Genomic DNA, 22,085 nt, shown 5'->3' with positions numbered 1-22,085 from the left:
GTTACCGCAATATAGAAACTGTCTTCGTAACTTAATAAAGATCAGAAAATGCTTTAAGTTAGATTTTATTTACAAAAGATGCATAAGGGGCAAAGGGGGAAACTTGAACAGTTGTTCTATAAGGGAACAATCTGCGGCTCTGTTAAATATTACTGGCAGTGTGTACTCGGATGTAACTCCTCACCGTTCTCCATGGTTACACTCAGCTGGGACCATCAATACGTCCTTCTTCTGTGAGTATGCACTCATGTGTGATTGCACATGGGTGTGTGTGTGTGTGTGTGTGTGAGAGAGAGAGGAGAGAGAGAGAGAGAGAGAGAGAGAGAGAGAGAGAGAGAGAGAGAGAGAGAGAGAGAGACAGAGACAGACAGACACAGAGGGATGCTAGAGATGGCCAGGGCCTCTCACATGCTAATCTACCAGTTCTCTGCCACTGTTCTACAGCCCCAGTTACTCTTTTTCATCTTTTAAAAGAAATTCTGAAATTTACACTGCATCCATCAGCCGATGTGGCTCCAAGCACAACAATGCAATGCCGTTTCTTTTTGCTAGCAAACTTAAGACCCTAAGTTGAAACAAAATTCCATTTGAGTATATTTTTTTTTAAACATTTTTCAGAGTTAATGCATACACAACAAATGAAGCCTAGCTCTTAAGATTCCTTCATACCGTTCAGAATAACACATTTGTCTGTTCTGAAAAAGCGATGTAGTTAGAATTTTGGTTTCTTTAAAAAACCAAGTTATGTGACTATGATTATAATCCCAGGTGTGGGATAGAGGCTGCTTCACAGCAGGTGATTATGATTTGCCTCGTGCACTAGCAGGGATGTGATATTTGCCAGCTGTAGCTAGTTTAATTCTGGGGACTCTGGAGAGGGTGTAAATGAAAGAGTCCCGAGATGGCCTGTGGTAGCTGCTGATCCTGGGTCCTGTTACTGCAGCTTGTCAAATGTTCATGAGCAAAGAAATGAAGAGGAGTTTGATATTCTGATGACAAAGATTGGACTTGCCCCCCAAGGAACCCAATGCTCCTAATCAGCAAGAAGCCTATTTTGTTGGCTGAAAGAGACCTACGCACCCACCCTCCCCACCTCCCCACCCCTAACCTTCTCTCTCTCCTACCTAGTGTTGAGGGTTGTAAGGCATCAGGGTGGAATAAAGGTTGGAAGGGAGGTAGAGGCGTAAGAACCCAATAAAATAGCTACAAATAAAATAAATACCAAAGTGATAAAGTTACTTTACAGACATAGCAGATTCCTTTCTAGAAATATATTTCATCAGCTTCATTCACCACTTAGGAGGCTATTAATTAAAAAATAAACTTATGACGCTGAGGGGCCATAGTAGGATACCAGAAAAGTCAAACATCAACCCTCCTGACCTCACTTCCAAGAATTCTCAACTCACCAGGGCTCCAATCTGCTGTATCATCACTCTGCTTTACTCTTGTCAGAAAGAAAACTAAGAAATCAATGGTCCATTTTTCTTTTTGACCCAGGAAGATCTTACAAGAAATGAAGGCACGTGAGAGAACCACAGTGTGGCCGTGTTCTCAACTGACTCAGGAAGGAAGAAAAAAAAGAAAGAAAAAAAAAAAAACAGCATTCAAGGTAGACCCATAACCGGAAAGAGCATCTGTGATGGTTTATATATACTCAACCCAGGGAATGGCACTATTAGGAGGTGTGGCCTTGTTGGGGTGGGCGTGACCTTGTTGGAGGAAGTATGTCACTGTAGGTGTGGGCTTTAAGACCCTCATTCTAGCTGCCTGGAGCCAGTCTTCTCCTAGAGGCCTTCAGATGAAGCTGTAGAACTCTCAGCTCCTCCTGCACCATGTCTGCCTGGATTCTGCCATATTCCCACCTTGATGATAATGGACTGAACCTCTGAACCTGTAAGCCAGCCCCAATTAAATGTTGTCCTTATAAGGGTTGCCTTGGTCATGGTCTCTGTTCACAGCAGTAAAACCCTAACTAAGATAGCATCTTAGTTGTTTGTGATGGCAGGAGACAGCAGCACAGAATGAAAACTATCTTTCTCTTAATTTAGAGTCGATCCCAGTAAGAACCATGTCTTCTAAAAAGAGAAATACAGTAAATATTTAATAGGTTAGTTTGCCTCAAAGTATTTAAAGGATTTTTTTTTTCTTTCCGCAGAAGGATGAAAATGAAAAAATTCACCAACAGGCCTGGATCGCGTGCCAGCTTCTTAACATACCTACTGCAGCCAAATGGAAGAAACCAATGCTTATATATGCCAGACCAAACAGCTGGTCTCCCCAAGGAAGTGGGTTAGTGAGAGGCTGGCAGTCCATAGCTCTCTGAGGAAAAGCTCTCCTCAGAGCCTGCTACTTTTTGTATTCTGTTAAAATAGCCACCAGAGGGGAGGACATACGGATGGGGTGCAGCCTGGTGCCAGATGGTGAGGAATGAGGAAAAGATGACTCCATCTCCTGACACTAAAAATGAATGCCCTCTGGACAGCCTGGAGGGCCAACACAGGAAGTTGCTTCTATCATCCAAACTTCATCTTCCCACTTCGGGTTGTGGGGGATGGATGCTCTGACTTCTGCAGTACTCAAAACAGAAGCGCTTTTAATCTTTCACAAAACACTCAGAGGGATGAGCCACACCTTGCGTCAGTTCCCCTTCTTGGGGAAGAGTGTTTGCTTATTGCATTAGACACTCTAAACAGGGACAATCTGTTCCTGGGTTCCAGCCGGAGCAGGCTTCAGGAAGAGCACGTCTTTCTGAAGAGCTCTAATTTCCACCATATCAAGAAATTTTACTAACAGTTACCCTGGATTTTCAGTGGACCACTCAATAGGTTTTCCCAAGCCATGTTTTCCCACATAGCTTATTGTCTAAGAGAGAAAAGGATACACATCTTAGTCAGGGTTTCTATTCCTGCACAAAACACCATGCCCAAGAAGCAAGCTGGGGAGGAAAGGGTTAATTCAGCTTACACTTCCACATTGCTGTTCATCACCAAAGGAAGTCAGGACTGGAACTCACACAGAATAGGAACCTTGAGGGAGGAGCTGATGCAGAGGCCATGGAGGGGTGCTGCAAACTAACTTGCTTCGGTGCTTTCGTATAAAAACCCAGGACTACCAGCCAAGGGATGGCACCACCCACAATGGGCTGGGCCCTCCCCCACCTTGATCAGTAATTGAAAAAAATGTCTTACAGCTGGATCTCATGGAGGCATTTCCTCAAAGGAGGCTCCTTTCTCTGTGACAACTCCAGCTTGAGTTAAGTTGACACACAAACCCAGCCAGTACAATAAGCAAGCATGAGGGAAAAATGTGGCTCAAAGAACATGCACATCTCAAACACTTCAGCATCTTAGAATGTAGTCTTGCATTCTCTCCGAGGTTCCCGGTCTTCCATCAGTAAATATGCCTAAGTTCCTCCTTCTTCTAAATCAGTTTAATGGGATGCAAACCTGGAACCTTCAAACAGAAAGACAACCTCCAGATTCTCTTCCTGTACTTCCTTCTCATGGAGGTGGCCAGGGTCAGGAGGGAAGAAAGATTGCAGAACCTGGCCCATCAGATGGGACCTGCTATTTCTGAATATGGAGTTTATTAAGAGAAAGCAAGAAAAGTAAGGGATGAAGCCACATTGTCCATAACTGCTGGGGACCTCCTTTCCCTTAAGACTAACACTCTGGTTAGGATGGAACTGAAGGGCAACTTTAGGGCTGTGCCTTCTAACTTCCCATGAACGGAAAACTCAGAGCCGGCTGCAGCCCTACAGAAGTGCTCTGCAGCTTCCAAGACAACACTTTTAAACGTAAGAAGCTGAGGCTTGTGGGTGTTCACGGGTGCTGCGGTGAGACCCCGTAACAGGCAGAATTTACAGCTGCAAAGGAGGCTCAGATCCCTCCGCCTTCCAAAGAATCCATTCACCTTACACAGAGAACTCCGCCACCCTGTGAGATAAACCTCGGAAACGTCACATTTACCTTGCAACCCAGACCCTTGTGGAATGGCTCAGTCTACGTTTATCCAAGTCATGGTGGGGGTTTTACACACTACTAGCCAGTGCTAAGTGTGAGGGATGACCACAGTTATTGTGTAAACCTGTCTGTAGCCTTTTTCTTTTGAATCCAAGTCACCCAAGTCTCTGGTTTTCAGACAGGGAGGTACGCTGTTAGCTCATATTACAATAGAGGTCACATTCCTAGTGCGACTAAGTGGCCTGTGCTGGTAAAACAAACTTCATTCTCAAATATAACAATGCAGACAGAATGCTGGTTGCATAATGGAGTCTTTCCCAGTTATATCTGAGCTAAAAGCAGGGCAGACAGCCTACAGAGCTTAATAAAAATACACACCTAGTCCCCCACTTAGTAGGTTGTTTTACTGATATTCTTAAAGCTGTCTTCTAGAATCAAGCCGAAGATTAAGGTATTATTTCCTGTGTAAGAACTATAACCATCCATTTTTATAAAAATAATAATAATAAAAAAAACCCCACAGAACCTAGACTGTCTCTCTCCTTTGAACACAGCCTTAATTGCCACCCTTCAAATTTTAATTGCCGTTCTTTCTAATTTTGGAGAAATTTATTTTATTATTTGTTTGCATTGCTGGCATGACGGATGCTCAGACCTTTCAGATTTCAAGATGACTGGGAGTCAATCTGTCATGGCCCCCTTCGGTTTCTGTCACCTGTAAACAGCCGTTGGTCTTCCAGAGTTAGCTTGGGACTGTACTTAGTGTAAGGGCTGCTTTGGGTCATTGACCAAGAACAAGCTCAAGCACGTTCATGGTGAAGAACAAAATACATTAAGCCCTTGGCATGTCAAAGAAACCCCAAGACCTACTGTATACCCGGATGACACCAGTGAAGTGAAGCAGGATTTTTAAAACTTTAATAAAAAGGTCATGACTTCATGACAGCCAACCCAAAACTAGGAGGCACGAGACTTAAAAGACCCAATGGACCAATCAGAAAGGTTTCATTACGGTTACTCCCTTAATACAGTGGCTCTCCATCTTCCTACTACAGTTCCTCGTGTTGTAGTGACCCCCCAACCAGACAATTATTTTTGTTGCTACTTCATAACTGTAATTTTGCTGTTATCAATTATAATGTAAATAGCTGTGATTTCCCGATAGCCCTAGAAAGGGTCATTCCACTCCAGAGGGGGTGGCCTGCAACCCACAGGTTGAGAACCTCCAGTTTATCATTCTGCTTCTCTGTTTTCTGAAATCACAGGCTCCCTCTGTCACTTTCACCTGTTGGTAACCCCCAACAATTTAGCACAAGGTACTTACATGAGCTAAAAGAAACACTTAAAAGTGATACCTCATCCCTTCGAACCCATCAATATCTGTGCCCACCCTATCCATATTCGGACGTCTGTACCGCGTTTTCACAGCAATGGGGCTATTTGTAGACCTTCAATCATCAACGGTCTTCCCTTTAAGCGGATACAGAATTGGGGAAACCTGTTTTGCCTGCGGCGTTGCCTCTGGAAATGAAGCTCACTGAATCAGAACAGGCCACTTAGCTTCTACTGGGAGGTCTAACTTCCAACCAGGACTGCAATGCAGCTTCATGGTGAGAGCTCGGCCAGCTCCTCTTACTCCTGTAACCTTCAGCAACAGGCTGGGAGTTCCACGCCCCATCACCACCTTATGACAAGTGATGACAGCGTCATCTCTCTGAGGCCACACTAAGAGGACAGCAAGAAGGAAGGCAGTCTGAGGAGGAGTGGCTGGCTGTCCTGAAGTGTCACAGGTGGTCCCTTAGGACGTGATCAGACCAGATCCCCACCCCAGGACCAATCCATTTTGATTCTGCATCCCCACCAGAACCCTCCTCTGCAGAGATGCTGCAGTGGACTTAAGAGTCTCAAGCTTGTTGGAAACCAGGGATATTTCACTCATGCGCCCGTCTCTCTCCACAATGAAAGTGGAAGCTTGAGATAATTATCTTTCCCCTTCACAAAACAACCGGTATTTACGAGTCACTGAAAAATGAAAGGCCTAACCAAGAGGTTAAAATGCCAAAACCATAAAACTGCAAAGGCACATACAATCAAGTCAAGTAAGCTACCTAGCCACGGCTGTTCTGACCGGAAGATCACCTGACGTCAGTTTGCAAATTGGACCAGACAGAACAGTAATAAGTAATTAACCTCTCATGCCTTGGGTCTCCTGCATTATTTTTTTTTTTCAGGTGCCTAAGTGTTAACAAATCACAGAACAGCCATGTCCCAAAGGTTATGTTTGGTACATTACAAACGTAGTCTTGGGGTTGGAAATGTGACTTCCTAGTAAGATTGTGATAGGTCCTGTTTATTAAATATCTCCTAAGAACGTAAATTATCAGGGACTGTTTGACTAAAAAATCATTTTCTTTGCTGCATTTCTAGACAACTAGAAAAATTTTAAGTGTATAAAATATCAAACTAGTGTAGTGGTGGTACACCTCTGTCATCCAGCATAGTCATCTGGAGCTGAGGCAGGAGGCTAGCAAGTTTAAGGGCACCCTGAGTTACATAGGAAACTCCTGTCATATATATATATATGTATATATATATATATATACATATATATATATACATATACATATATATAACATATAATATATATTATACACATATATAATACATGTATATATTATACATATATATGTATATATATCAACTTATTAGGAAAGTAGTAGGTAAGATGCTTTATTCATAATCCATTTTAATATTAGTTGACTTCAGAAAACCAAATGCTGCATACAAATACATCACGACAAACATATATGCATAACTGATTATTCAAAGCCGCTCCTCTTGAGCCTAAGGAGAACAGCTTGAGACCAACGAGAGACTCCTAATCCACTGAGTAGAATCCCCAATTCTGCACACAGCCTACATCATCCTACATGAGTGCCAAGCCCTCTCCAAAGAACACAGTGTAACTTCCTTTTGAAATCTCCTAATCAAGAATGCCAGTTTGGACCTCGGGGTGGAGCTCAGTTGGTAGGATGCCTGCCTAGCATACATGAAGCTCTCGGTTTGAACCCCAGGACCACACAAACCGCACATCTGTAAAGACTGGCGGGTGGAGGTAAGGCAGGCATCCTCAGCCACGTATGACTTTCGCATCCCGTCTACATAAGACCTATCTCAGAAAGAAAGTGAGGAGAGGGGAAGAGGGCAGGGGGAAAGATGAGAGAGAGAGGAAAGATGCCAGTTTGGAAGGACGCCAGAATATTAGCTTTCTTGGAGCACCCAGTCCCTAGAGATATGTCAGACCACATACAGGCTAACCTTGCGGCACCGAGCTTCCTAGGAAGGCTGTGGCCTTGCCCCAGGGAAGCCTCTCCATGAATGAGACCGGAGAGTGGAGCTGTACCTGGCTTTCTCCGTGGTTCCGGCCACTCTCGGCTCTGTGGATGGATTTGGGCTTTCGGGACTTGAAGTTGCCCATACTGGTTCTCAGCACTCCATCCACCGGCAGGGTCTGTTCTACATGCTGCTGGGCCTCATGGGAGGGTGGGGTGAGCTCCTCTATTCGAGCTGTGACCTGAGGGTAGTTCTCTTTATTGTCTTCATCTCTGAGAGAGAAAACAAAAGAAGACCCAATTTAGAATGCACCCAAACCAGAATAAACCTGTTTTGAAATAAGCTGCTGGAATTCACTAGGCTGTCTTCAAAGGGAGCCCAGGTATAGGCAATTTTATACACTTAAAAACCCCAAAAATGTGAATGTGATTCTTGTATTGTTTTTTGATTTTTGTTGTTGTTGGGAGCCCAAGTATAGGCAATTTTTATACACTTAAAAAACCTCAAAAATGTGAATGTGATTCTTGTATTGTTTTTTAATTTTTGTTGTTGTTGTTGCTTTTTGGTTTTGTTTGTTTTGTTGCTTTGATTTCTTTTTTAATTGTTTAGTCAGGATCTCTTATATCACAGACTTGCCTTGAACTCACTATTACTCAAAGGTCAAAGATAAATTGACCTTGTTCAGTTCCTGTCTTTCCTCCTGCATCCACCAAATGCTACAATTACAGGGATGTACCACCATGCCTGTTTCGCTACGGAAATCTAAAACCCAGGGCCTCAGGCAAACTGAAGACAGCCCCATGAATTTCATGTTATCACTCTTTCTTCCTGGTCTTCACTTGAAGACACTTTTCTCCCCGTGGGTATCCTATTTCTCTCCCACAATCACAAGGGGAGACCTTCAGTCTATGTCCAGAGATCCCAAATTTACAGATTAAGATTCTAAAACTCCATGGTTAAACAGCACTCGAGTAGCAGACAGACCAACTCAAACACTCCCAGAGTGATCGAACAGGTCTCAGTCTCTTAGGCTGAATCCTTGGTTCGAGACGTCATGCTTCCTATCCACTGGCAAAGATAATTTGCCACATGGATCTGTTTGGAGAGGAGGCAAGTCATCCAGGCAATTTTTAAATCAAGTGATAAATCTTCCCTAATCAGGCGTTTGAGCAATGCCTTGGACACAACAAAGAAGACCCCCAGTGTGTGGGCTCCCTCAGGGTTTAGTTACTGAGAGGCACAGGTCTGCCATTCCAGCTTTTTTTTAGAAGCTGAGGCAGGAAGATCAAAGGCTCAAGGCCAGCCCGGGAAACTTAGCCACGTCGCAAAACAAAAAGTACAAGATAGGAAGATGGATCTAGCTTATGGCTTAGAGGCAGAGTAAATGCCTGTCATAGTCAAGGTCCCGGGTTCAATTCCCAGTCTCACATGCATGCATCCTACTGGGTTCTGGCAGGGATAGCTGTTGTGATTTTTCCATCAACCATCAAGCTCCATGTAATATATACCCGAAGGGTAATGTTCTCCTCTGAAACCATTCGCCCCGCTTAAATCTCTACGCCTTTTGCTTTCTATATTAGCTATAACTAAATGAGGGTATATATAAATCGGGTTCTTCGCCTTAGATGATCAATTTCGGATAACTCTATAGCGATTAGCTGAGAGCGACTACTCCCCAAACGTTTTCACCAGACGCACTCAGGACAACGCTCTGGTAAAAAGCAATTCCCTCCCCTGACACCCCATGCGGTTCACACACACACACATAAAACCAGAGAGGAAAGCCCCAGCAGGGAAGGGTCCCCAGCCCCCACCCAACACACCTTCCTACAGGTGAAGACTGAACACACAAAGTGGAGGGGAGGCAAGGGGGCGGAGCAACTCCAGGATTGGTGGTCAGGATCGTGGGTTGAGTGCAGAGAGCAAGCGGTGTGAATGAATGTATTCAAAACAGTTAAAGTGAAGTCTAAAGTGGGTTAGTAGCTGGTGGAAGTAATAGTGTTGGTGATCCAACTGATAACCAACTTTTTTCTATGTCACCAATGGCTTTGGACACTCCCAGCCAGGGCTGGGAACCGAACCCACTCTAGTAAAGTGTACGGCTTGTACTGGCACACAGCGGAACGCTCGGCAGCTACTCGTGTTCTTTCCAGAGAAAGAAACGAACAGCATCTTTTACAGAACCGTTTGTTCCTCATTCAGGTAGGAAGCTGAAACCCTCGATAACAAAGTCTGAGACGTTCAATGTGTTTGGTGAATAACGAAGGGCACGTTCCCAATACAAGGCTCTCTTCTGGGGATCTCAAAGCTGACACGCGGGAAACTTTCCTGAGGAGATGAGAACCCCAGAGAGATGATGTTTGGATTCAAATCACGAGATGCCAGATCCAGATGGTCTCCTTTTTTCTCCCTCACAAATTGGAACCAAGGTTGAGATATACCTGAGCCCAGAGCAATCATCTTCGTCTTCATGTACAGAGACTGTATCTTCGTCACACCTGAGGCAAAAGGGAGAATGGCTTGTCAGATACAAATGCCTGCCTGCTGTAGTACAAACAACAACAACAACAAAAAAAAAAAAAAAAACAAAAACAACAACAACAAAAAAAAATCTAGAATTGTGTCAAGGCTAGCGTGGAAAAATGATAAAATGCAATGATCATCACCACTGTCTCTCCAAAGAAAAACAGGACGACACTCAGCTCCAATTCCTGACGTCAGCCGGCCAACAATACAATCCCGACAGGCACAGCAAAGCTGATGAGCCGAAAACTTGGAATCAGCTGTGACTTTTCTCCCCCACAGCTCAGTAGTCTAAGCAAATGGTTCCCGACCTTCCCAATGCTTCGACCCTTTCATACAATTCTTCATGTGGTGGCCACTCCCAGCCATAAATTTATCGTGTTGCTACTTCATAACTGGAATTTAGGTACTGTTATAAATCAAATTACAAATATCTGACATACAGGATATCTGATATGGGACCTCTGTAAAGGAGTCAGTCAACCTCCCCCCACCCCACCACCAGTTGAGAACGAACTGCCTGGTCTAAGCTAACAGGCTCTCACTAGTGCCGAGATACTCCCAGCACAGGAATACCAGGCACCAAGGAGTGCTTTCAAAAGAGACCCCTTAACCCTCTGCATCAGACACTCTATTCAGTTCCCCACAACAGCAATCACTGGCCTTGGACTTTATATTTCTTTTCCACCAGACTTCCTAATTAGCCTGATGAAAAAGATTTGGCTCTTCCAAGTTGAAAAAAGAAAAAAAAAAAAAAAAAATCCCGGGTGTCTCCAACTCCCTGGGGAATCTAGTGTTGTTCTCCATAAGAAGGAAGGAGTCTCTGTTCCTATTCCCAGCCCTTTACCCTGCCCCACCCAGCCCCACCCTGGAACGTTTTTCCCATCTTCCATTCCTGTTCAACCTTCACTGGCCAAAGCCAGGAAGTACCAGCTCCGAGCAGGAACCTTCCCAGGCAGATTCACAGACACACAGACACACAGACACACACACACACACACACACACACACGCTCCTGTAACAGTGTTCATTTTAAGATATAAATGATCGCTCTTCATCCTTAGGTTCCAGTGACTTTTGTGCCTCCGAGATGCTTTGAACTGGTTTCTCATTGCATGAGGCATCTGTAGACACAACTATATCTACAAAAAATAACTACAATCCTTTTTCTAGAGACACCACCGTGGCTCCCAAGCACAGCATGGCTTCCAGAGGATACTCAAAGAATCCTTGGTTTTAGAACAACTCTGCTCCCTAGGCAAAATAACTAAGCAGTTTAAACAACTGAAAAGAAGAGTATAGTTACTAAGCTTTTGACTGCTTCCCAGGTGTTTAATTCGCCTTTTGTGATGGTTGATAGAGATCAGCAACTTAACAGGAGTTTCTGGATTATGTTAACTGATGTGGAAAGACCTGGCCTGATTGTGGGTATCGCCAGGTCTTTCCACATCAGTTAACATAATCCAGAAACTCCTGGTGGATATCACCATTGTGGTATCGCCATGCCAGGGGCTTATCTCTTGTTGCTTCCTGACTAGATGCAATGTGACCAGCCTCCTCAAGCCTTGTGCCTTGTCCACCATGATGGACTGACCATCCCCCTCAGACTGTGAGTCAAAAATAAATCCTTCCCTAAGTTGTTTTTGTTAAGTTGTCTCACCAGAGCAAGACGAACCTTTCTAGGTTAAGCGCCAACCTGTTCATTTTATTTGAATGCCCAATCCACTGCGACAAATGTGTGACAGCAATATCAAATTCCTATTAAAGATATTAAGTGTGAACACCCTCTTCTCTTCTTTCTATTCCTGATTCGGATGAGTTAGACATATCTATACCCAAGTTCATTGTATCTTTACTCAAGTTAGACATCGTTATACTCAAGTTAGGCATATTGACACTCAAAATAACATTACTTCCAAAGAATACAAGGTTGTAGAAAGATCTGGATCGTGTTCTGAGAAACTCAGTGTAGTGAGTAGGCGAAAACAAACAAACACATATGTGCAAATATAATACAGTGCTTATGCTACATTCAATAGCATATTTAAATATTCATCACTGGAAATGCTGTATAATTAGCCCGCAAAATTAACTCAAGAAAGCTCGGGTTCCCTTCCCTTCCAGCCTCTTTTTAAATTACGGCTTTTGTAGTGAATTATACAAAGGCCACCTACAGACTTGAACCCTCTTTATCTAAGAGAATATTCTGTTCCCTCTGGCAATAAAAATAAAGTTGGCCGCGTTAACAAAATGCTCATCTTGACTGAATAATCTAAACTTCTTTGCTCCCTCAAGTGTCTGACTACCAACCCTACTCCATTCTATTTACCTCATGAAAAAAAACAGAGCAATTAAGGTCCCAAGTTTTACCTTCTCGCTCATGCTCATCATTATCCGTATTCACGCACAGCTCTCTGTGTAGGCTTTGTAATTCGAATGACAATGTTTTCCAAGAGTAAAATAGAAGTCACAGAATACAGAAACCTAGAATCCTCAGTTCTAAGAACTAGGCTTCAACCCACAGTCCCAACCCAGAATTCAGCAGTGCTGCTGCTACCTGGGGACTTGGGGGTAATATTTTTCCCCTCTGTGAGTTACTGCTTTCTCCTCTAAGCATGAAGGCCTGAAGATGGGGATTCAGCACCAGAACCTACAGAGGGGTAGGTGATTTGTAGGCCATGAAGGCTGCACCAAATTAGTAGAGAGGAGGTATCTCCTAAACAACAGCCAATTGCCACTCAGGAGACACAAACTCAAGATCCTTGGAAGCGGATGTCCTCACAGGCTCAGAACCTATCCCTGCTCTTTACATGGGGTAGAAAATTCTCAGTTGCTTTCCTAAGGCATCATCAACCCTCAGTCAGCATCTCATTTTTGTCTTTGCCAGAGAGGGCCTTAAAAAAAGGACAATACCAGCCCACTTATGAAACTGGAGTCTACCATGGAAAGCGACGAGCCCAGTCTCCGTGTCTGGAAAGCCATCAACTCAGATTAAGAGGCTTCCTGATGGAGCCCAGTGTTTGCTTACAATTCTGTAGTGACGAACGGGAGCTGAAGAGCCAATCCTTTTTCTGATTTCCCTCGTACGTCCTCGAAGCTGAAAACTATTATACTGGATGAGGTAACCTAGGCTCACAAAAGCAGACACTGCATATGAGATTCCTGACTTTTATATGAGTGTATTTGTGTTAGAGCAGGTAGGAGAGAGGTTGGGAAACTAGAGAAGGTCCACAAGAGGGAAAAGAATGGAAGATGCGGACAAGGAAAGGCAGGCACAGAGAGATGAGAGGAGGGGGTGGAGGAAGAGGACTGACTAAAACTAAGGATGCATGAGAACACTACAAGCAACCCTGTTATTTGGATACTGACATAAAATGACTCAGAAAAGAAAGAAGAAGAAAAAAACCCAACCCATCATGATGATGCGTTCAGAAGTTGCTGTCTGAAAGCATGGCACGTTGCACAACTATTTGTAATCGATTGTGAATTCGAATTCGACGGAAGGCAATTTCAAAAGCCTCACAGTAAGGCACCATGTCCCGATGATGCTCTACAGATGGCGCACTATCCCAACGGGTCGCCGCAAAGTGCCTAGCCACCAACATTATACGGCCAGTGTGCTTAGGCAGAATAGAAAATGCCAGCAAGGCAGAGTTAACGGCTGCTTCCTGGATGTCACTGAAATCTCATGTCTGGGTTAAAACCAGACTGTGATGGAGAATATTTTTCCTATGGCTGGCCATGGTGAAAAGAAAAAAAAAAAAAAAAAAAAAAAAAGAAGTGTTAAAGTCACTTCCAGCAAGTGAGTCCTCGGTAGTTCTCAGCAGACTAAGTCAGAGAGCTCCTCACTTGCAATTGTCTTGGTCTGGCTGCAACAACTCCAACCTGTGCCTTTTCCACTTCTTTTACTTTGCCAAGCACAAAGAAAAGAAAGGGGTGCCCAGGTCACAGCCCGCATGACCATCCACACCTTCTCAGTCCAGCCTGACATTAGGAAGGAATACAGCCCCAGGGAGGCCAAGTTAACGCCCAAGGTTACAAGACTTTTACTCCAGGGAACTTCGATAGTTCCTGCTCCACATCTTAAAGACCACAGATGGAACTCACATGACATGGCCAGTCCGTCTTCCCAGAGGCTCGGGAGACAGGCCAACCAGACTTCTTGGAATACTGGGAGCTAAAGGTGTGGCCATGGGAAGTTATCTTCTCTGGCTAAATAGGAAGAGAGGCCCCAGCTTGCCTGGATGGAGGAGAAATGGTATCTCTTTGCTGCAACATCATACCCCTGATGTGGAAGTTGCCAAGACACAACTGCTTAGGGAATTTCCCAGAACCACCTGCACCGGTGCTCTCTGAATCACCTGATTGAGATCAGCAGACTCCAGCCTGGCCCTGCCTCAGCCCCCATACAGCTCTGAGGGTAGGATGTGAAACTGTGGTATGGGGCAGGTTGTCTGTAGGGTTCTGGTTTTTTTGAAATGTCTCTTGTAATCTATGGTCTCAAACTGTGCTATGTGGAGCCAAAGATGACCTTGAACTCCAGTCTGATCCTCCTGGCTCTACCACCAAGTGCTGGAGAGTATGGTTTTCACCACTATCATCCAGTTTTATTTGGTGCTCGGAATCAAACCCAGGGCTTCATGCGTGCTAAGCCACACCCCCAGCCCTGTAATGTAACTTTTTTTTTTTTTTTACTTTTATTTTATGAGCATTGGTGTTTGCCTATAGGTATGTCTGTGTGAAGATACCAGATTCCCTGGAACTAGAGTTATAGACAGTTAAGAGACGTCATGTGAGTGCTGGCAATTGAACCCTGGTCCTCTGGAAAAGCAGCCGGTGCTCTTGACCCACTGGGCCATCTCTCCAGCTTCTTGTAATGTAAACTTTTAAGCAGTGCTGCCCAGCCACTTAACTAGTATGCTTCTAAAATGTTGTCATCTAACTGTTTCTAGAACCCAAGTGACCTCTGACCTGATTCCAATTCAAATACATTCAAGTCGTCTCTTAGCCTGGGGGTCTATAGCTTTCACCAGAGCCAATCTCTCTTCCAGGTGGTGGTTATCAGTTTATTTTGTAAACCAATACTTAGAGGCTACTAGGCAGAACTTTTGCACAGGAGACACCAATCTAAATACAGTGACCCAGTAACAGACTTTCAAAGCGACACATCTTGAAAAGATACTCCAGAAGTGACAAAAGGCTAAAACCACTCTGATGTTGGGGGGGGGGGGGGTTGTATAAAGAATGAGTTAAATTCACCCAGATCTGCCCAGGCATTTCAAGGCCTGAGAAAAACCAAGAAGAAGATTCTGCCCTTGATGCCTAATTCCCACTCTTCCTTTGACTCCTCCTGGGACCTCCAGCTGGGGAGACAGAGACACAGCTCAATTGGACATTGTCTCAGGCTCAGGTATGAAGACCTGAATGTGAATTCCCAGCAACCACTTTAAAGTCAATCCATCCTAGTGGTGGTACATATAAAGGCCAGGACTGGGGATGGCTGGAGACTGGAGGATCCTTGGAGCTCATTAGCCAGTCTTAACCCATCCATTAACTCCAAGGTCGGTGAGAGATGAGGTTGAATGAGACCAAAGGAGACACCGGATGTTAACCTCTGACCTCCAAAGGCTCCCTCATGCACACACTGTATGAGCTCTCGTGGCACACATATGCATACACGGGCACACGCATGCACACACATACACGCGAGCATGAGCGCGCTCACACACACAAATAATTACAACTGGCCCAGCAGCATCCTTTGAGATTGGACTATCTGATAAAATAATTCATAGGAAACTCTAGTGACTGCTTGGATGTGCCTTCCAGGGCACAGAGTTTTTAATTTCCATTTTAATAAGGATCAAAACCAGAGGCCTGAACCAAAGAAAGCTTCTCCTGGTGGAATTTCCATGGTCTGGGGAGGAGGCACTGGACGTGGGTGGAGACAGGAACCAGAGGACCTCCGCCTCTCAGAAATATTGAAGAGGAAAGGGTCTCCTCAGCACAGACTAACATGGCGCCCAAACACTTCCAGGACACCTGCTATGTCTGTGTCTCAGGGTAGCACCCTCTGGCCCTGTTGGGTGTCCACAGCTCCAGGAACAAGTTCATATTATTGAGAGGAGAAGACAAAAAAAAAAAAATGTTCTGTTTGCCAATCACTGGTTTAGGATGCCCCTCAGCTGAGCTGTGTCACACCTGTGGCACTTTGGGTGTGTTGTAAGTTCCTTAGATTCTTGCATGAGCCAGATGGCTTCCCAGACACTACTCATAGCCTTTTAAAAGGAACCTCTGTCACTTCTCTGATGGTAACGTGATCTTATGCAATCAGAACTCCTTAGGGAGTATCCAAGGACAAGACAGTCTCCCCAGCATTTAACCATAACACACACACACACACACACACACACACACACACACACAGGCAAAGTGGCAAGGCAATGTCACGAGCATGACCAGGGTCCCAGTGGGCAGGCCATAGTGCAGCTTCAAATGTCAACCCGGTCTTTATTTTAAAGAGACCACACTTGGGTGAGCTCAAAGCGGGATACTAAGTCAGTAGCAAGACAAACAGACAAGCAAAGGTTCATAAGGAAGAGGCCCCAGGAAGCACAGAGGAACCTCAGCTCTCCCTCTCCAAGTCTCTGCAACAGTGGCAGGATCCGAAAGCCCAAAAGATGCTCTCCTCACTCACTGTTCAGGCATCTTTAGCAAACAGCTCCTAAGCCACTTGTGGTCTCTGTATGAAACTCAGGATTCTCTTAAGTAGTGGGATACACAACTTTGCACACACACACAAACACACACCCTGCTGCAAAGCTTTTTACCAAGTAGCTTGTACCAAAAGGTCCCAGAAGTAAACCATAATTTCCCTACCATAAAATGGCTAGATGGAATACATATAGTTTATACTCCCAGCAATATGTAACTTGCATACATACAGCGCCAGCAAAATCTACTCCACATTCGCTTCTAATATATAGATTCCATTATTAAGAAAATACTAAGGAAGAGATGACCAGAATAAAAACGAAGCACTATAAATATCAAAACGCACACACCTTGTGGACCAGCCTGGAGTAAAACATTCCTTCCCCCCCCTCCACTATAAACAGTTATTAGGTTGTTAGTCAGGCAAGGCGTTTCTCTGTAGTCGCATTTCAGACGAGAAAAAATTACAAAAAGGCATCTAGAAAAGTTTACCGCACTGTGTCTTAAAAATCTGTACACACGGAGGGGGGAGATGAGTTTCCCCTGTTTAAATATGCTGGAATCAAACTCTAGCTCTCTCACATCCGTCTATTTGGGGCAAACGAACACAGAGTGCACGCCATGAAAACTGACACTCATGTTGGCAAAATACAACCCAGCTTTCTTTCTGACATGTCACATAGATTTTTTTTTTTTTAAGCTAAGCTCCAAGATTGCATATTTTGGAGCACGGAGCCTCCTGCAGGAATCAAGCTAGGGGTTTATTACCCCCTCCCCGTACCTCCCCACTCCCTCCCGCGCCCCCCACCCCCACCCCCCGAGGTGCCAAAATACTGGCTGCAACCTGTGTGAGGTTTGTGGGCCCCGCCGGCCTCGCAGCCCCAGGTTCCAGGAGACAATGCATCGCCTGGGAAGAGGGGTTGGGGACGAGGGTGGCGTGGGGTGGCAAAGGGAGGGGGGATACCTTCACCACCGTAGTTGCTTTGGAGACAGGAATGCAAGTCGATTGTAATAGCAAGAAGCACTTACTCAATTACTGCGGCGCTGCCGAAGGAATTATCCTGAAGGCTGAAACAGAAACAAGAAAACATGAGCCAAGTCCGGCCGGGGAGCCGTCTCCCTAATTGCTCTCCCCGAGTTAGAGCACGCACACAAACATGGCATTGCCAGGCAAGTCTTGGGGCTCGCCCGGCACGCTCGCTCTACCTTGGGCTGCTGTCTGCACATGCTCCTGACGACACCCCCAGCAGGGGCCCAGCGGCACCGGCGAACCACAAAGCCCAGCAACCCGCGAGGCTGCGGGGACGATGGGGCGGGGCGCGGCGGCGCGCGACCCGGGGCTTCAGCCTCAGGAACCTGGAGCTGCTCCGCGCCACCCTGGAAGCCAGCTAGGAGCTACAGGGGAGTCCGAGCTGCGTGAACCAGCCACCTCAGCCTCGGCTGGCAATACGGATTCCCCCCCACCCACCCCCACCCTCGTCCCCCAGTGAATGCAATGCCCGCCTCCCAAGGCTTGTTACCTCCCCAGCCCCCACCCCACCCTGGGGATGCAAACGTGCAAAGATGCCTCTGTCGCTTTTTCCTGAAAGCAAGGAGGGATCGAGAAAGGGGAGAGGGATATGGATGATGAGTTTTGACTTATATTCACTGCGTAGTGGTTTTTATTGCCTAGAACAAAAGAGGCTCCCACGGGCGGGCTGCATCCCGACAGGTCGGTCTGCGCTCTTGTTATTTTATTCCGTTGGAGAAAGCGCCCCCGGCACAGGACCACAAAGCTGTAAATAAGCCGTTGCAGGGCGAGTGTAGAATGCTTTCCAGGCCTTAGATGGTACCTAGGACACCGTGCAAGGCGGGGAGATGGACTGCTACACCCACAGCAGCCCGGCACCTTCACAAAAGATGGAGTGACAATTCATAAACGTAGTTCCCTTTGATGGAGTCTGCTCTATTGGGGAAAAGGAGGGCCGGTCAGCCCCACCCCCACCCCGCTTTATTCTTGCTTGGGGATGTTTACCTTGCCCTGTTCTCATTGTCCATGTTTCCTGACACGTTGCCCTTGACTTGGAATAAACAGACGTCTTAAGACCTGTCTCTGAATTTTGAAATACAATCGCATGATACGCCATTTAGGTGTTGAACTATACAATGCATGTGCTCTTAATCGTAACTGTCCCATGGGACTAGGTTCTAGGTGGCAGACACTTCAGCGTGTTTATGGCAACCTGAAGTCTAATCACAGTCTATCTTCCCGTCCACAGATCTGAAGACTGTCACGTTCCCAAACGCCCCTACACTCAGGGGCTGTGGTGCCCATCCTGAGTAGTTCAGTGTGAAGAAAGAACAGCCGGTTGGCTGTGTAAACATCTCCAGTGATTCATCTAGGAGGAGAAGGAACAACGGTTTCAACTGAGAAACAGCAAGTGGTTGATATGAAAATGCTGTGGACCCATTGAAAAGAAAACGAACCTTCCGAGGCCCAACAAGCAGCTGAAAGAGTCAGATGCTGATACTAGCACCCAACCAATGAACAGAAGCTGGGGACCCCTGTGGTTGAACTGGGGGAAGGCTGGAAGAAGAGGAGGAGGGCGGGCCCCATGGGAAGACCATCACTCTCATCTGACTTTGACCCCGGAGATCTCTCAGACACTGAGCCACCAACCAGGCAGCATACACCAGCTGATATGAGGCCCCCCCGATACATATACAGCAGAGGACTGCCTGGTCTGGCCTCAGCGACAGAAAATGCACCTAACCCTCGAGAGACTTTGAGACCCCAGGGAGTGGGGAGATCTGGTGAAGTGGGGGTGGGGGGTGGGGCTATCCTCTTGGAGACCGGGGAGGTATGGGATGAGAAACCGGAGGGGGGTAGGGGAGGTGGGGGACAGACCAGTAGGGAGATGAAGACTGGATTGTAAAAAAAGGATTAAATAATATGAATAAATAAATATTTTAAAAAAAAAAGAAAAGAAAATGAAATGATAAATGTGCTTCATAAATCCAGAGATTCAATAATGCCCAGAAGAAGGGAATGACTAGTTCTCAACAACCCACAAACAGAAAGGATCCAGAAAAGCTTGTAAGAACTATTCATACAGAAGAAAGACAGTCGGTACAATATATCATGGTTAAAAGTTAAGAATACTCTAGAATAAAAGCCTGCCATAAACCACTTGGGTTTCTTAACACTCATCCAACTCTTGTTGGAATCTTACATCTGATTTTTTTTTTTTTTTTTTTCTGTTGGAAGTAGTTTTCAAGTACCTTTTTAAAATGAGATGTCCTGTTCGCCTTGGAATGAACGATGCTGATGGATATCACAAAAGGTTCTTTTGGAGCCCTCCGCTTATCTGAACAACAGTTCAGGGAAAGTTCAAAGGGAGAAGAGGAAAATTATCACTGAGATCTGTAAGGAAGCCAGAGTATTTCCCAGGGCAGCGACAGGGTCCAGACCTCTCTGGGGTTTTATGGAACATGGCCAAAACATGTTTTTGAAAGGAGAGATGTTATAAATTCAAAGACAGCAAAGAAAACTATTTCGTCTTTTTGACTCTGAGACGGAACTTATGTAGGCAAAATGTAGTGGGCAACAAAGGTACTCGGATGATGGGTTTCTGAAACTCCTTAAAGTCCAATGTAACACTATGCTAAATCAGACTGATTACAATCATGCCTACAAGGGGGTTCAGAGAAAGCGCCACCTGCCTTCATTTGATGAACTAATGGTGCACATACTTAACACTATGTCAGATGCAGGCCCTGTTAACCTGAAGCCTTTGCTCTAAGTATGCATGTGTGTGTAGAATGGACAGGATGTACTGTGTACAGTCCAATAAATAGAATAACGGGACAAACAGGCTAGATTCCAATGTGATTCACTCACCTTCATGCTAAAAAGCTTCAGCTTTTCTAAAAGCTACCATCTGAATTTCATACTTAGTTCCAATAGTCCCCCTTTCCTTCTCTATTTCTTTTCAGTTTTCTATCTATTTATCTTTATTTTATGTGCATTGGTGTTTTGCCTGCGTGTATGTCTGTATGAGGGTGTCGGATCCCCTGGAACTGGAGTTACAGACAGTCCTGAGCTGCCATGTGGTTGCTGGGAATTGAACCCAGGGCCTCTGGAAGAGCAGTCAGTGCTCTTAACTGCTGAGCCGTCTCTCCAGCCACACACGTGCCAATAGTTTCTCAGTCACAGTGTTTTCATTCCAACATTCCGACTCAGCTCTGTCAAAACAAAGAAATCAGGCAGCCCCACGTGAAAGGAATCTATGAGTCAAGTTCAAGACCAACCACTTGCCAGTAGTTTAATCTTTTTTGAAAAAAAAAAATTACCTTATGATTTGCTTTCCTCATTCTTAGATAGAGATACAATCTGTTTCAGGGCTTCTTTCAAAAAATTAAATGACATTCTGGGAACTGAGAAATTAAAAGTTTTTTAAACAGTTAATAAAATGCAAATGGTATCTTTGTTCTCATTATTGCTATAATAAGAAACATGTAAACATAGAGTTTAGGAGAGAAAATGACTATGAACAGATAACAGCTTTATAGACAATGCTGTCTCGTTGCTCCGTGGCTTCTTAACTTCTCTGAAAATCGTCACATTTGACCAGATGCTCCATTGACAGTGTTTGTGTATTCGCTCTGTAACTCAATTTAAAATGCTTGCACATCCCTGGAGGACCAGACAATTCTGAGAAATCACTTTCTGAGGGATGCTGGGGCATCGGGCCAGAATCTTTACAATGCCAGGAAGTCAACAGAGGCCTGCTCCATTGTCCTGGACACAGTGATTTGGTGCTTCCTGCCAGTTCTCCAGGGAATAGCCAGGCCTCCTGGTGTATGAACGGAGGACTCTTGCCTCCCTACAGAGATAATTTTCCACTAAAAAGATTAGATTCCTCTCCTTATATCTCTAATATTCTCTAATTAGTGTCCTCTAATCCTTTGCTTCCCTGCCCTAGTCTTTGACACCATAGCAAAAAGGGGTCTCATTTCTCTGAGTGGTTATTGTCTGAGCTATTGAATACTCATCAGACACTGATGAAATTCTCTTTCTGGTCTGGGTCACCTCCATTAAAGCACATATCTCTAAATTAATGTTTGGGTATACCCCGTCCACTTTGTCTCACAATCTCTCTCTGTTCCGCCTAACTTAAAAAGCATATTCAGTGCAGATAGGTTAGGAAGATGAAATATTAAATCTTATAGAGTATTCTGGATTTTGCAAAGCCAGTGGAAGTGGTGTGGGAAATATCTTCAATAACATTTAAAACCAGTGTTGGGTGGAGATGTTGTATAAGGAACCAAAGAGTATGGATGACATGAAATAAGAACAAGCTGAGATAGATACCGGGTGTGGTGGTTTGAGTATGTTTGGCCCATATAGAGTGGCACTATTAGGAGGTGTGGCCTTGTTGGAGGAAATGTGTCACTGTGGGTGTGGGCTTTGAGGGCTCCTAGTGTTCAAGCGCCACCCAGTGTGGAAGAGACCCCCTCCTGACTGCCTGCAGAAATCATACTTCTCCTGACTGCCTTTGGATCAAATGT

General features: G+C 45.1%; 1 protein-coding gene across 5 annotated transcripts in view; it reads right to left on the bottom strand.

Annotated features, from left to right (window-relative positions):
- Positions 1-17,973, bottom strand: part of Fam13c (family with sequence similarity 13 member C) — a 111,998-nt gene extending 94,025 nt beyond the window's left edge. For 2 of the 5 annotated variants that reach the window (XM_034524122.2, XM_034524123.2), the window contains exons 1-3: positions 17,565-17,699; positions 9,740-9,796; positions 7,369-7,570 (exon numbers count right to left, since the gene is read on the bottom strand). In XM_034524122.2, the coding sequence (XP_034380013.1) occupies positions 7,369-7,570; positions 9,740-9,796; positions 17,565-17,626 (321 nt within the window). In that variant the 5' untranslated portion in view covers positions 17,627-17,699. Of the gene's footprint in view, positions 1-7,368; positions 7,571-9,739; positions 9,797-17,564; positions 17,706-17,741 lie in introns of those variants that run through there. The other 3 variants (XM_034524126.2, XM_034524125.2, XM_034524124.2) reach the window with 3 other exon arrangements.
- Positions 17,974-22,085: the final 4,112 nt, after the last annotated feature.

Source organism: Arvicanthis niloticus, chromosome 20, assembly GCF_011762505.2.
Source record: "Arvicanthis niloticus isolate mArvNil1 chromosome 20, mArvNil1.pat.X, whole genome shotgun sequence".
Taxonomy (NCBI): domain Eukaryota; kingdom Metazoa; phylum Chordata; class Mammalia; order Rodentia; family Muridae; genus Arvicanthis; species Arvicanthis niloticus.
This window is presented reverse-complemented; position numbering and strand designations above follow the sequence as displayed.